Below are 13,127 nucleotides of genomic sequence, written 5' to 3'. Positions count from 1 at the left end.
CTGCAGTGAGAGGGATGGTGCCATGGGGGCACAGATATTCTCTATGATCTCTGGCCGCATGACATCACAGTCACATTATTTGACCAATCACAGGTCATATAAGGCCATCACAGTAGCAGTTATGACAATCAGTTGCTCCTGCAAAGAGACGATGATGATTATCATAGAAAGCTCAAGCTTTTACTCAAATTAAATACAGCAGGGAGACTGAGAATGTTTTATACAAAGATGTCGTCATGAGAAAATATGTTCTCATATCCAGCTAAGTACAGGGTGCAGCACGAGAACTTCCTAATTTTTTTTTTTTTTAAATCATAAATTAGAAAGCCTTAGAGCCATCAATTTAAGTTTTTTTCTTTACAAAGGGTAACATCTAAAGTTTTGTTCCATTAAGTTCCGAAAATGATATCTTGAAGGTGGTCTCTGTTCTGCTCAATGCATTTGGAGACTCAAAATCGGAAGTTTCAGTCCACTTTTTCCAATAAGTCTCTGTTGTTGACGCTGGCAATAGCAACACGAATATTGTTCTGTAGCCCAGCCAGGGTCTGCGGGTAATTGGTATAAACCAAGGATTTCAGATAGTCCCATAATAAAAAGTCGCATACCGGTAAATCTGGGGCGCATGCTGGCTACTGGAGATCACCCCTCAAAGAGATGAGATGTTCGATGAAGTGTTCGCGCAACATGGCCATCGATGTTCGTGCCATGCAAGCTGTGGTGCCACCTTGTTGGAACTAGACATCACCCACATCCATTTCGTCAATTTCTGGAAGAAAAAACTGCTCAATCAACTGAACATAACACTCAGAAGTGACTGTCACTGCCTTATCATTCTCTTTGAAAAACCATGGGCCAATAATGCCAACTTTAGATAGTGCACACCAAACAGTCACACGTTCTGTATGCAGGGGCTGCTCATGAAGTTCTTGGGGGTTCGATCCCCTCCAATACCACATATTTTGTTTATTTACTCAGCCAGACAAATGAAAATGTGCCTCATCACTGAAGAACACTAAGGTATCATGAGGCAGCTCATCGATTAGGGCTTCATACACATTGTTTTGTGAAACAGAATCACATGGATGAAGTATGTGTACCATTGACAGTTTATAAGGATGAAATTTCAACTCTTCATGAAGAATTCGTCTTACCGCGTGTTCATAAATTGCAAGGGCATCTGCATGTTTGTGTGCAGATCGCTTGGGGGAATTCAAAATCGACATCCTCATCCTCTCGATGTTTTCAGGTGCTCTGGTGGTTCTTGAAGATCCTGGTTTCTTTTTCTGCACACTTCCAGTATCCATAAAGGTGTCTACCCACATAATAATTGATTTCTCATAAGGAACACAATGTCCAGGCGCAATGTTGAACTGTTTCCTGACTGCACGCTTAGTTCTGATGACCGAACATGCATTCAAAGAGTAGTCCACAATGACGAAACGCGCTCCTCTCTTCTCCATTGCATGATCACTTAAACTAACCTTTAAAAAATCAAGTCTCACATTTTTGATTGCACTGAAACCCATGCAACAATGAGTAACAGCCACCGTGTGCTGAGCGTTTCAAATAAGGAAGTCCCTGCACCGAATCCTGTACATAGGGGAAAAAATCTTCTCACTAAGCAGCAGGAAAATACACATATAAAAGACTGTTGTAATTGGCAAGCTTTCAAAGTCAGTGACTTCTTCTTCAGGCAGAAGGGTTGAAGGGGAAGGAAGAAGGGTGAAGGAAAAGATCTAGGGAGGTTTAGGAAAAGGGGTAGATTTCGGGAAAGTCAACCAGAACTGCGGGTCAGGGGAGACTTTCCGTACGGGGCGAGAAGGAAAGACTGATTGTTGAGGACGGCCCAATAATTTTGTCAATAATTGATTGTTTTCATTGTTATAAATACCCAGATAGCTATTATTGTGTAGTGTTCCTTGTTCCAGGATTATTTTCTGGCAAATATGATCTTCTCCAATGAGTGTTGCATTTTACAAAAATGTTTTGTGTTGTTAGGCTACAATGTTCATTAGAAAGATGTCACAGAAATGTTTCAAGTATATCTGGAAAACAACATAAAAGATGTAAGTCTGAACAAGATGTAGAAGTTATTTCATCTCTCTGGAGGAGAAAATGTTTATTTTTGGAAATGACTGTTTTAATAGTCAAATCCTCACTTACAGTCACTTATTTTGGTGTGGAAAGTGTCCTCTATACTTATGACGTGCAGTTTAAGAGGAGCCTCGAGAAGGTGTTTATGACCATTTCCTTGTTCCCTGCTGAATTCCTTAGCAATTGATTTGTGTATTATTTGCCACTTTGAAATTTATAGATTTTGCACATCTTCATTGCAGTAATGCGATCTCTTTTGATGATCATGGTTGTTTTCTTTTGGTGACGCTTTGATGTGAATGCCATTCCTTTTTCAAGGACCTTCCTGTTATGGTTTGTGGAATAAACCATATATCAAATATAATCTTAACACAATTTGTGACTGGTGCTCCACATTCAGTACCAATAATTTAATTTGTCAGGAGAGCACACGTTGCTTATTGCAGCCTTTATTTTAAATGAATAATTTACAATAGGTTCTATAAGAGTTTTATACCTGAGTTTCTGTAATTGTTTTCTATGTGACTGCAGATCAGTTGTATTTTGATCTTAATTCGTTCTGATCCAAAATGATGAGAGTACTGCTTAAATAGTAATGGTGGTATACTTCTTAATGAATGAGCAATTATCAATTACTAAGATTGGGTTATTATAATACCTCAGTGTTTTTACTGCCAACAGGTTACGCTTCTTCAAATATCAGTTCCATCAAGAACAGATGTGAAAGAATATCAAGATCTGAAAGAAGAGATGGACCAAATGGTGGGGCGCATAAATGGTCGTTTCACAACTTACAACTGGTCTCCGATTCGATACATTTATGGCCAAGTGGGGCAAGATGAGCTGGCTGCCTTCTATCGAGATGCTGCTGTCGCTCTTGTTACACCTCTTCGAGATGGTATGTTTGACTTTCAATTCCCTTGTTGATCCCATATGAAATCAGACTGCCAGAAGCAGCTGAATATTTTAATTTCACTGACTTGATATGCATATCGGGAATGATGCTCAGTCCACATTCTGGAAGTCGTACCCATTGCTTTTGTGTCATTAAATGGCAAGATATAGTTTTCTGGTGTTGTGTCTTTCATGTATGTGACAGCATAATCTGCAAACATCCTCACAATACTTCTGATGTTGTTTACTAGGCTTGTTGTACCTGTTGTGAATGATAATGGGCTTACAACACTCCCTTGGGAGCTACTTTGACACAATTAATCTCCATATTGGCCATAAAGTCTCTCTAATTGTAAAGTTGGTCTGGCATTGTTCCAGCTCATATTTTATTCAGTAACTGACGGTGGGAACTGTGTCAAACATTGTCTGGCAGTCAAGGTACATGGCATTACCTGGGAACTGCTATTTATTGCCACCTGGACGAGCAGCGGAATTGAATTTCACAAGACCACTGTTTCTGAATCTGTTTTGATTTTTACGGAGCAGAGTTTCAACTTTCAGAAAGATCATTATGTACAAACATAAAATGTGTTCCTTAATTTTACAGTAAATTGATGCTAGCCATATAGGCCTATAACTATATACATGTTCTTGAGAAGACTTCTTCAAAACACGAATAACCTGTGCGATGGTAGGCAATGAAAACCTCTTAACTCTACCTAGCTGTGAAAACTCGTAATTCCAGTAACCAGTAATTCCATAATCAAAGAGAGATGTGAAAGTGGACGGATTTCACTAATCCGTCAATAACTAGCCTTCTACTGTACAGTTAACACATGTAGCATCATTCTGTATCACTTTATTTTATAAGAAACCACTTTTGTTTCACCTGCAGAATTTAACAAAATGGAGTTATGAGATTTTCATTGCCTACCATCGCTGTGTCTTTTCAAGGCTTAGTTTGTTTCGTTGCTCCAGCAGTCTGAGATAAACTGATGCTAGGAGGAGGAAAATTCTATCACCTGGTTTGTATACACAAGCAGTGATGTATTTCGTGTTTGTGTCATGAAACCTTCACTAAGCACACACAACCTCCCTGGCCCTCAATGTTATTGTTGCTGTAACCTGATAAGTTAAGTATTTGATAACTTTGATAATGAACAGTTGTGTATGTTTTTCTTGTGTGAATAAAAGTATGTTCTTACATTTAAAAGCTGCATAACATAATTTTTGTGTGGCCTATCTATCTAACCCATGTAATTTGTAGTCCCACATTTACCATTATGTTTTCTAGTTGTTCAGTTTTGAATGTAGCCTCTTTCAAATTATTTTCCAGTAGTGGAAGAATGTCTGCAAATAGGAGGCAGTAAAGGTTTCTATTTGCACCAATCTTGATGTTTCACCAGAATTTCATTCTTGCAGGACTGGGTGAAGTATGGAATTAAACCATACAGGTTGGGGTCCATCCCCCTGTCAAAGACCGGTTGAGAATGCAAATTGTTTCAACAATTCATCTTTAAATGAAACTCTTGATTTAGTGTTCTTGAATGTAATTTTAGTTACATTGATATGTTTTTATGTTTCAAGCTGTTTGATTTTTCATATTCGTCTTATGATTGCCAAGCTTTTTCTGAATTCTTGTGTGAATAACTTTGGATAAAAGTTATTCTCACAAGTAGGGATGTTATTCAAATGTGACCTATAACCCCCTTTTTTTGTGTAGTGAATGAATTATATCTGTGTTCGATTCCTCAGACATTAGGTTTGTTTGATTTGCCATATTGCAATGGTCATTCCATTGGTCATGAGCAATTCCTCCAGCTATAGCTTTCAATTTATCATCATTCCCAATTTGTCAGTTGTGTGTGTATTGTGTGTGTGTGTGTGTGTGTGTGTGTGTGTGTCCTAAGAGTATTAGAAGATAAAAAAGTGTAAGTGCATGTGCTCCTATACATGTTACAGTGAAACTAAGGCAATTCAGATATAAATAATGAAAGGAGGGAAGGTAACAACTCACCATATATGGGCATGACCTGAAATTTAGCAACATTTCAAATCTTGTTTATGTGATTGTCAATTGTCCTGTGCCTCAACTACACTGATTAGCCAGAACATTATGACCACCTACTTAATAGCTGGTATGTCCGTCCACTTTTGGCATGGATAACAGTAGCGACACATCATGGCATTAAAGCAGTGAGGCCATGGTAGGCCACTGGAGGGAGCTGGCACCAAATCTGCACACACAAATCAACTAATTCCCGTAAATTCCAGGGAGAGGGACAATGAACTCTGATGCCATGTTCAGTCACGCCCCCAATGTATTTGACTGGGTTCAGATTTGGGAAGTTGGGGAGGGGGGGCGCAGCACATCAATAGGAACTGCGTTTCTCAAACCACTCCATCACACTCCTGACCTTATGACATGGTGCATTATCTTGAAAAATGCAGCATGATAGTCATGAAAGGATGTACGTGATCTGCAACCAGTGTACAATACTCCTTGACCATCGTGGTGCTTTGCACAATCTCCACTATACCCACGGATGCCCGTGTGGATGTTCCCTATAGTATAAGGGAGCCACTGACAGCTTGTCTCCGTCCCGCAGTACAGGTGTCAAGGAGACGACAGTCTCGCACCCTCCAATTGGCATGATGAAGAAAGTATTGGGATTTGTCAGACATTGTAATGCTACGTCCCTGTGCCAATGTACATTGCCAATGGTCACGTGCCCACTTCAGTCGTAGTTGTCGATGTCGTGGAGTTAACGTCGGCACATGCATAAGTCGTCACCTGTGAAGGCCCATCGTTAGGATTGTCTGGTTCTCTGTGTGTTCAGACACACTTGTACTCTGCCCAGCATTAAAGTCTGATGTTAGTTCCCACACAATTCACCACCTGTCCTGTTTTACGAGCCTATCCAGCCTGAGGCATCCAACTTCTGCAGTGAAGGGTGGCTAGACAACCCTCTGATGTCTGGATCTAGTTTCACCTTGATTTCGCCACGGGTTGGAGACACTCACCACAGCACTCCTGGAACACTCGACAAGTCGTGCAGCTTCCGAAGAGCTCGTGCCGAGCCTCGGGGCCATCACGGTGTGCCCTCGGCCAAACTCACATATATAGTGTGCCTCTCCGTACCACAATTCATTCTTCACCAGGTGACACTGCTATTGCCTGGATGGGTTTGTATTGATAGTAGGTTGGTCATCATAATGTTCCGGCTGATCAGTGTGTACAGTGAGTTGTTACCTTCACTCATTCCATTTTTTGCATTCATACAGTGTTATTTATGTTGTCATGTGGTTCACATATGGTCTAAAAACTCATATCCCTCCTTCATTTTGCCAGTTTAAGGCACTGAAGACTTCCTTGAGATACATTTGAAGAAAGAATTCAACATTTCATCTTTTATTTTGCCATTTTTTATTTTAGCTCCTCTTTCGTACCCGAGTGTCTTGGAACCAATTTTCGTGCCACTGACAGCCCTAAAACAAACTAAAAATCTCTTGAGGTTGAGGTATAGGTCTTGTGATTATATATATTTTGCTACAGAAGTTATTCGAGCTGGTAGCCAATTCATTTCATTTAACATCTGCAATCTAAAGATTTGTTCTTTGTTTGTATGTAGGCTAGTGTGGATACTTGTTCCTTAACAAGTTTTCTGAAATTGTCTGTATATCAAAGGCATTCTCCACTATCTTCAATTATTCTTGTATGTACTTGTTTTTCTAGAGCTTGGACAACTGTTCAAACTAGAGCCATACTTTCTCTGCATGTTCACAGCCTGAACCAAATGATTCTAACTCCTCTCTGAGAAATGGGCTAACCTCATCCTTCTCCATTTTATTGAACATCTGGAATTTGGTGTGTACTTTTCTAGGTGTTTTTACCTTGCTCCCTATTGTTGATAGAACTTGATTATGATCACTGATTCCAGTCTGTATGTGAACACCATCAGAGAGATGATTATATAAGCTGAGCCATTTGTTCTGACCACTTTACGGACAAACCTTTATTTGTCTTGTAGGAATTTTTCTCTTGTCCTCTACTTGTGAAGTAGCAAGTTTCCCACTACTGCTAAAATTGTCAGTGTGTATATGTTGCTACTGGTTTCTGAGTATTGCTGACAGATGTTGCAGCTCCTGTCAAATAACAATTAACATGTGAGACCTGAGTTTCTCCTGGCGTATACAACTTTCAAATAACTTCCGGGAATTCAGCCAGGTAACACTTTCAGCGACCGCCGATATTTCGGCGGGAGAACACCCCGCCATTTTCAAGGCAAACTGCAACGGACAGGCGGCGTACATGCAAATTTAATACCTCGGTTCTGCGACAGAAGCAGGAAAGATAACACACACACTGAACACTAGTGCCACCAAAGATGACTAAAGTCAGAGCTATCGATAGTGAGGCTATGAATTCACAGGTGAGGCAGCATTGACTCTGTTCCTCTGTTTTTTGACAAGGGAGAGAGCCGGATTCCAAACAGAGTTTAAACAGAAACCTCCATCCCTGTTAACGAGGTTGCTCGCTAGTTTAATCTCAACTGCCTCCCTAATGACACTGTCCCAATAGCTGGACGTGCATGCCAATATCTCGGTGTTATTATATAACATGGGGTGACCAGTATCCAAGCAATGTTCGGCAATAGCAGATCTATTTGGCTGCTGTAATCGTGTGTGCCGTTTATGCTCAGTACATCTGTCCTCCACGGTCCTGATAGTTTGACCAATATATGCCATACCGCAGCTACAGGGAATACGATATACACCTGCCTTACGCAATCCAAGATCATCCTTAACGGAACTCAAAAGTGCTCTAATTTTAGATGGAGGTCGGAAAACACATTTCACGTCGTATTTCCGTAAAATACGACCGATCTTATTGGACGTGTTTCCTACGTAAGGCAAAAAGGCAGTAGACTTAGGTGTTGACTCAGAATTATCATCAATCACCCGATGTACAGTTGGGCGATAGCGCAACGCACGTTCAATCTGTCTATCACTATAACCATTTTGACGAAATGTAACTTCAAGATGGGACAGCTCAGCTGGCAAAGTCTCAGCGTCAGAAACGACATGTGCCCTGTGTACCAAGGTACGAAGTACCCCTTCACGCTGAGCCGAATGGTGACAACTATTAGCTTGTAAGTACAAATCGGTGTGAGTACGTTTCCTGTAGACTGCATGTCCCAATGATCCATCATCCTTCCTCCTAACCAACACGTCGAGAAAGGGAAGGCAACCATCCTCTTCCACCTCCATCGTAAAACGAATGTTCGGGTGGATCGAGTTCAGATGTTCTAGAAAGACATTCAAATTCTCCCTACCGTGAGGCCAAACAACGAAGGTATCGTCAACGTATCTAAAGAAACAGGCGGGTTTTAAAGGCGCCGACTCCAATGCACGTTCCTCGAAGTCTTCCATAAATAAATTTGCGATCACAGGAGACAACGGACTACCCATCGCAACTCCATCTGTCTGCTCGTAATACTGGTCATTAAATAAAAAGTAAGTGGATGTCAACACATGCCTAAAGAGATTAGTTAAATCAGCACCAAACCTGGCTTCAATTAACCGCAACGAATCAGACAGAGGAACACGAGTGAAGAGAGAGATCACATCGAAACTCACTAAAATATCAGAGTCATTCAGCCTCAGTCCCTCCAAACGACGTAAAAAATCAGCTGAGTTCCTGATATGATGTTCACACTGTCCTACTTGTGGACTCAACAGAGAAGCAAGATGCTTGGATACACGATATGTCGAAGCGCCGATGTTACTCACTATAGGACGGAAAGGAACCCCTTCCTTATGAACCTTTGGAAGGCCATATAACCTAGGGGGAACGATACCTTCGTTGTTTGGCCTCACGGTAGGGAGAATTTGAATGTCTTTCTAGAACATCTGAACTCGATCCACCCGAACATTCGTTTTACGATGGAGGTGGAAGAGGATGGTTGCCTTCCCTTTCTCGACGTGTTGGTTAGGAGGAAGGATGATGGATCATTGGGACATGCAGTCTACAGGAAACGTACTCACACCGACTTGTACTTACAAGCTAATAGTTGTCACCATTCGGCTCAGCGTGAAGGGGTACTTCGTACCTTGGTACACAGGGCACATGTCGTTTCTGACGCTGAGACTTTGCCAGCGGAGCTGTCCCATCTTGAAGTTACATTTCGTCAAAATGGTTATAGTGATAGACAGATTGAACGTGCGTTGCGCTATCGCCCAACTGTACATCGGGTGATTGATGATAATTCTGAGTCAACACCTAAGTCTACTGCCTTTTTGCCTTACGTAGGAAACACGTCCAATAAGATCGGTCGTATTTTACGGAAATACGATGTGAAATGTGTTTTCCGACCTCCATCTAAAATTAGAGCACTTTTGAGTTCCGTTAAGGATGATCTTGGATTGCGTAAGGCAGGTGTATATCGTATTCCCTGTAGCTGCGGTATGGCATATATTGGTCAAACTATCAGGACCGTGGAGGACAGATGTACTGAGCATAAACGGCACACACGATTACAGCAGCCAAATAGATCTGCTATTGCCGAACATTGCTTGGATACTGGTCACCCCATGTTATATAATAACACCGAGATATTGGCATGCACGTCCAGCTATTGGGACAGTGTCATTAGGGAGGCAGTTGAGATTAAACTAGCGAGCAACCTCGTTAACAGGGATGGAGGTTTCTGTTTAAACTCTGTTTGGAATCCGGCTCTCTCCCTTGTCAAAAAACAGAGGAACAGAGTCAATGCTGCCTCACCTGTGAATTCATAGTCTCACTATCGATAGCTCTGACTTTAGTCATCTTTGGTGGCACTAGTGTTCAGTGTGTGTGTTATCTTTCCTGCTTCTGTCGCAGAACCGAGGTATTAAATTTGCATGTACGCCGCCTGTCCGTTGCAGTTTGCCTTGAAAATGGCGGGGTGTTCTCCCGCCGAAATATCGGCGGTCGCTGAAAGTGTTACCTGGCTGAATTCCCGGAAGTTATTTGAAACAATTAACATATTCTACATCCTGGACGATCTCCCTACCATAGATCTGTTGGGACAATCGCTTCCTCCTCAGGGCCTTTTTAAGGGGACCAAAACTGGCGCAATCACAGGGAAAGAGGCCCGGACTGTATGGAGGGTGGCTGTGAACCTGCCATTTGAATTCCTGCAGGCGTGCCGTGACTGTGCTGTCCGTATGAGGCTTTGCATTTCGTAAAGCAGAATGGCCTCACGGGTGAGACTTCCTGGTCGTTTTGATTTGATCGCTTGGCAAAGGGTAGTCAAGGTTTGTGAGTAATGCTGGGCATTCACTGTTGTCCCATGCTGCAGGAAGTGAATCAGAAGGGGGCCATATTGGCCAAAGAAGAACATCAGTATAACCTTTTATGCACTCGTGTGGATGACAATGTCCAGCTCTACCTGCAGAACTGGTTAACATCACAGCACTGGGAATTTTATGAGACAGCCATTCACCACCTTAAGCCACAGTGGGACAAGTGTCTCAACACCCAGGGTCAATACAGGTACTGGTTTCTGTAATTATGTCTCCGGCTTGTTTCTTTTTGAACGCCCCTTATATAATGTAATCTAATTAAATCTCCAGTGGATCAACATGTTACGGTGCAGGAAAATGTCTGCAGCCAACAGTGGCCATAGAAACTCTTTTTGCACTGGTGAGTGAGGAAGTTGTGTTTGCCTGCATTTATTTTAGCATTGCTGTTACTCTTTCTTTTCAGTGAAAGAAGCCTGCAAACATCCATAATATCCTTTTTATAGGCTCAGTACCCTCCGTTAATCTAATCTGATGTGAATCCAACAAAGTATTAGACAAATTGCAGATGTGCTCAAAATTAACTTTTAATATTCTCCGTGGTTTATGATTGTACGTATTTATGTATCAATATTATGATATTCTTTGCATTTTTTACCTTTTATTTTTTGATACTCAAGGAGTCTACTGGAAGAAAAGTTATGCAATTAACTGGGAGGTTGTGTGACAGTGCAGAAGTTTAACGTATAATGAGCTTCTGCCATTTTAAAATTTCCATCTAATGTGACCTAATTAAATATTATTTCATTCCAGGAATGAACCTTGTCGCCAAGGAGTTTGTTGCTTGTCAGATTAATGAGCCTCCAGGAGTTCTAATAGTTTCACCATTTGCTGGAGCAGGTGAGATGATGCATGAGGCACTGATCTGTAATCCATATGAGGTACACATGGCTGCTGAAATAATTCACAGGTGAGCAGCATGATGTTCAGTACTACTACTTTTAAAATATTAGGTGTTTGTTTTTTCTATTTGTTTATACACAACAACAAGTTCAATGACGGTTGCAGACACATTATTCATTATGTAGAAAGTGCATGTACAAATTGTTATAAGGAGTAAAACAGTACTGTACTTTTGATTTACTGTATCTAGTTGTGTTCAGTATGGTAGTAACAACATGGAACTTTCCCAATTGCACAAGTGCAGGGAACAGATGGATTGTTTCAAAGCAAAAGGTTGTTAACCAGATGTCCCCCACACCAAAAGTGAGCCTGCTTCAGAAATTTGTTGTACAATGGACAACATTGCAGAAAGCAGTGTCTTATATTTTGCAACATATCAGTGATAAATAGTGATACATTAAAGTCTTACTTTGGCTTGAACATTTCTGTGTTGTCATTACTGCTGCGACAGTTTCAACTGTGGGTGTATCGTTTGCCAGCTGTCAGATCACGATATGGAGACTGTTGCTGATGTGAAAATTCGGAATGGAACTGTGCCTCATGTAATTCATGAAACATTTGGTTATGACAAAGTTTGTGGAAGTGTGCATCTAGCCATCCATCTCTCAAAGAACTAGAAAGTGCCGAAAGTGGATGCTAACTTGACACATCAGTGCAGCCCTCCAACAACTATTTTATTTGTGTCAAAATAAATTTGCTGAATGGGAATGACTTAACATCAGCGGCATTAAGTACAGATATCCTACCTATTGGTGACATGTGAAAATTTGTGCCGGTCCGGGACACGAAGCTGGATTTCCTGCTTATCAATAGCAGTCACCTTACCATTAGGTTGCCCATGTGTGCTTCATGGACCAACCCAGTCTTTAGTATGTCATGCTGTTGACATCCCTATATCATTGTCTACTAGATTCATCAGTGACTGCTCACAGCTTGACCTTGTATCTCTGCACCAATGAGAATAAGACAGTGGGGAATTGAGACCTATGAAGTTATCATTTTGCACACTCCTCAGCGTGTAGAGTTTACATTCATATCAATTGACAACCATTCTAAATTAGATCAAAATATATTCACTGAGTACGAATAACTTGGCATCAGCTGTGCTAGGTGTAGATGTCCTACCTATTGAACAATGGGAAATTCAGGATGGAATAATGACAATATTATTGCCTGTGCCATATGGATCCTTCCCACCAACACCAGCTTTTCTGAATTTGCGCAGGTGGGAACTTTCCGTGCAGTACCCTCCTGGCCTCAACCTTTGTTAGTTGCTGAACACCCATTCAGCCCCTTCCTTGTTCCCATTCCAGCACTACACAGCTTTCATCTTTCATTCCACCACCACACCCAGTCTTTTTATTTCACTCCTTTTCTGCTACTCCACCCCCCCTCCCCCCCTCCCCACCTCTCTCCTGCCCTCAGTCTAACCTGCAGCACTTCATTGTCCACCACGCCCACCATACTATCCCTTCCCCTCCCTGCTCCAGCCTCCTCTTCACCCCCACCCAGTCACCACTCCCATCATGCATTGGTGCTGCTGCTTGCAGTATGGTTTCAGTTGCCTGCCACTGTAGTCATGTGTGTGAGTTGCATTTGCGTGTGTGACAGTGCTATAATTGTGACAGGCTTTTTGTTGTCTCTATCTGCGACTCAGCATCTCCACTATATGGGGATAGCAGCTCTCCATCTCATAATATTGTTATATTATGAAAATGATAGATTGCTACTCACCATATACTGGAGATGTGGAGTCACAGATAAGCACACCATGGTGTAAGATAAAAACAATTTTGATTGAAAGCTCACTTGTTTAGCAATCTTTTCAGTTGTGCTTGCCTGCAACTCAACATGTTCACTATATGGTGAGTAACAGTCTAAGCTTTTCATAA

At 41.5% G+C, this 13,127-nt stretch overlaps 1 protein-coding gene across 3 annotated transcripts in view; it reads left to right on the top strand.

Moving 5' to 3' along the window:
* LOC126195450 (uncharacterized) overlaps window positions 1–13,127 on the top strand; it is a 118,214-nt gene that overhangs the window by 47,436 nt on the left and 57,651 nt on the right. For all 3 annotated transcript variants that reach the window (XM_049934079.1, XM_049934078.1, XM_049934077.1), the window contains 2 exons: window positions 2,776–2,992; window positions 11,086–11,242. In XM_049934079.1, the coding sequence (XP_049790036.1) occupies window positions 2,776–2,992; window positions 11,086–11,242 (374 nt within the window). The remainder of the gene's footprint in view (window positions 1–2,775; window positions 2,993–11,085; window positions 11,243–13,127) is intronic.

This window comes from Schistocerca nitens, chromosome 7 (assembly GCF_023898315.1).
Source record: "Schistocerca nitens isolate TAMUIC-IGC-003100 chromosome 7, iqSchNite1.1, whole genome shotgun sequence".
NCBI classification, from domain to species: Eukaryota; Metazoa; Arthropoda; class Insecta; order Orthoptera; family Acrididae; genus Schistocerca; species Schistocerca nitens.
The sequence above is the reverse complement of the archived record's forward strand: the minus strand, read 5'-3'. Positions and strand labels throughout refer to the sequence as shown.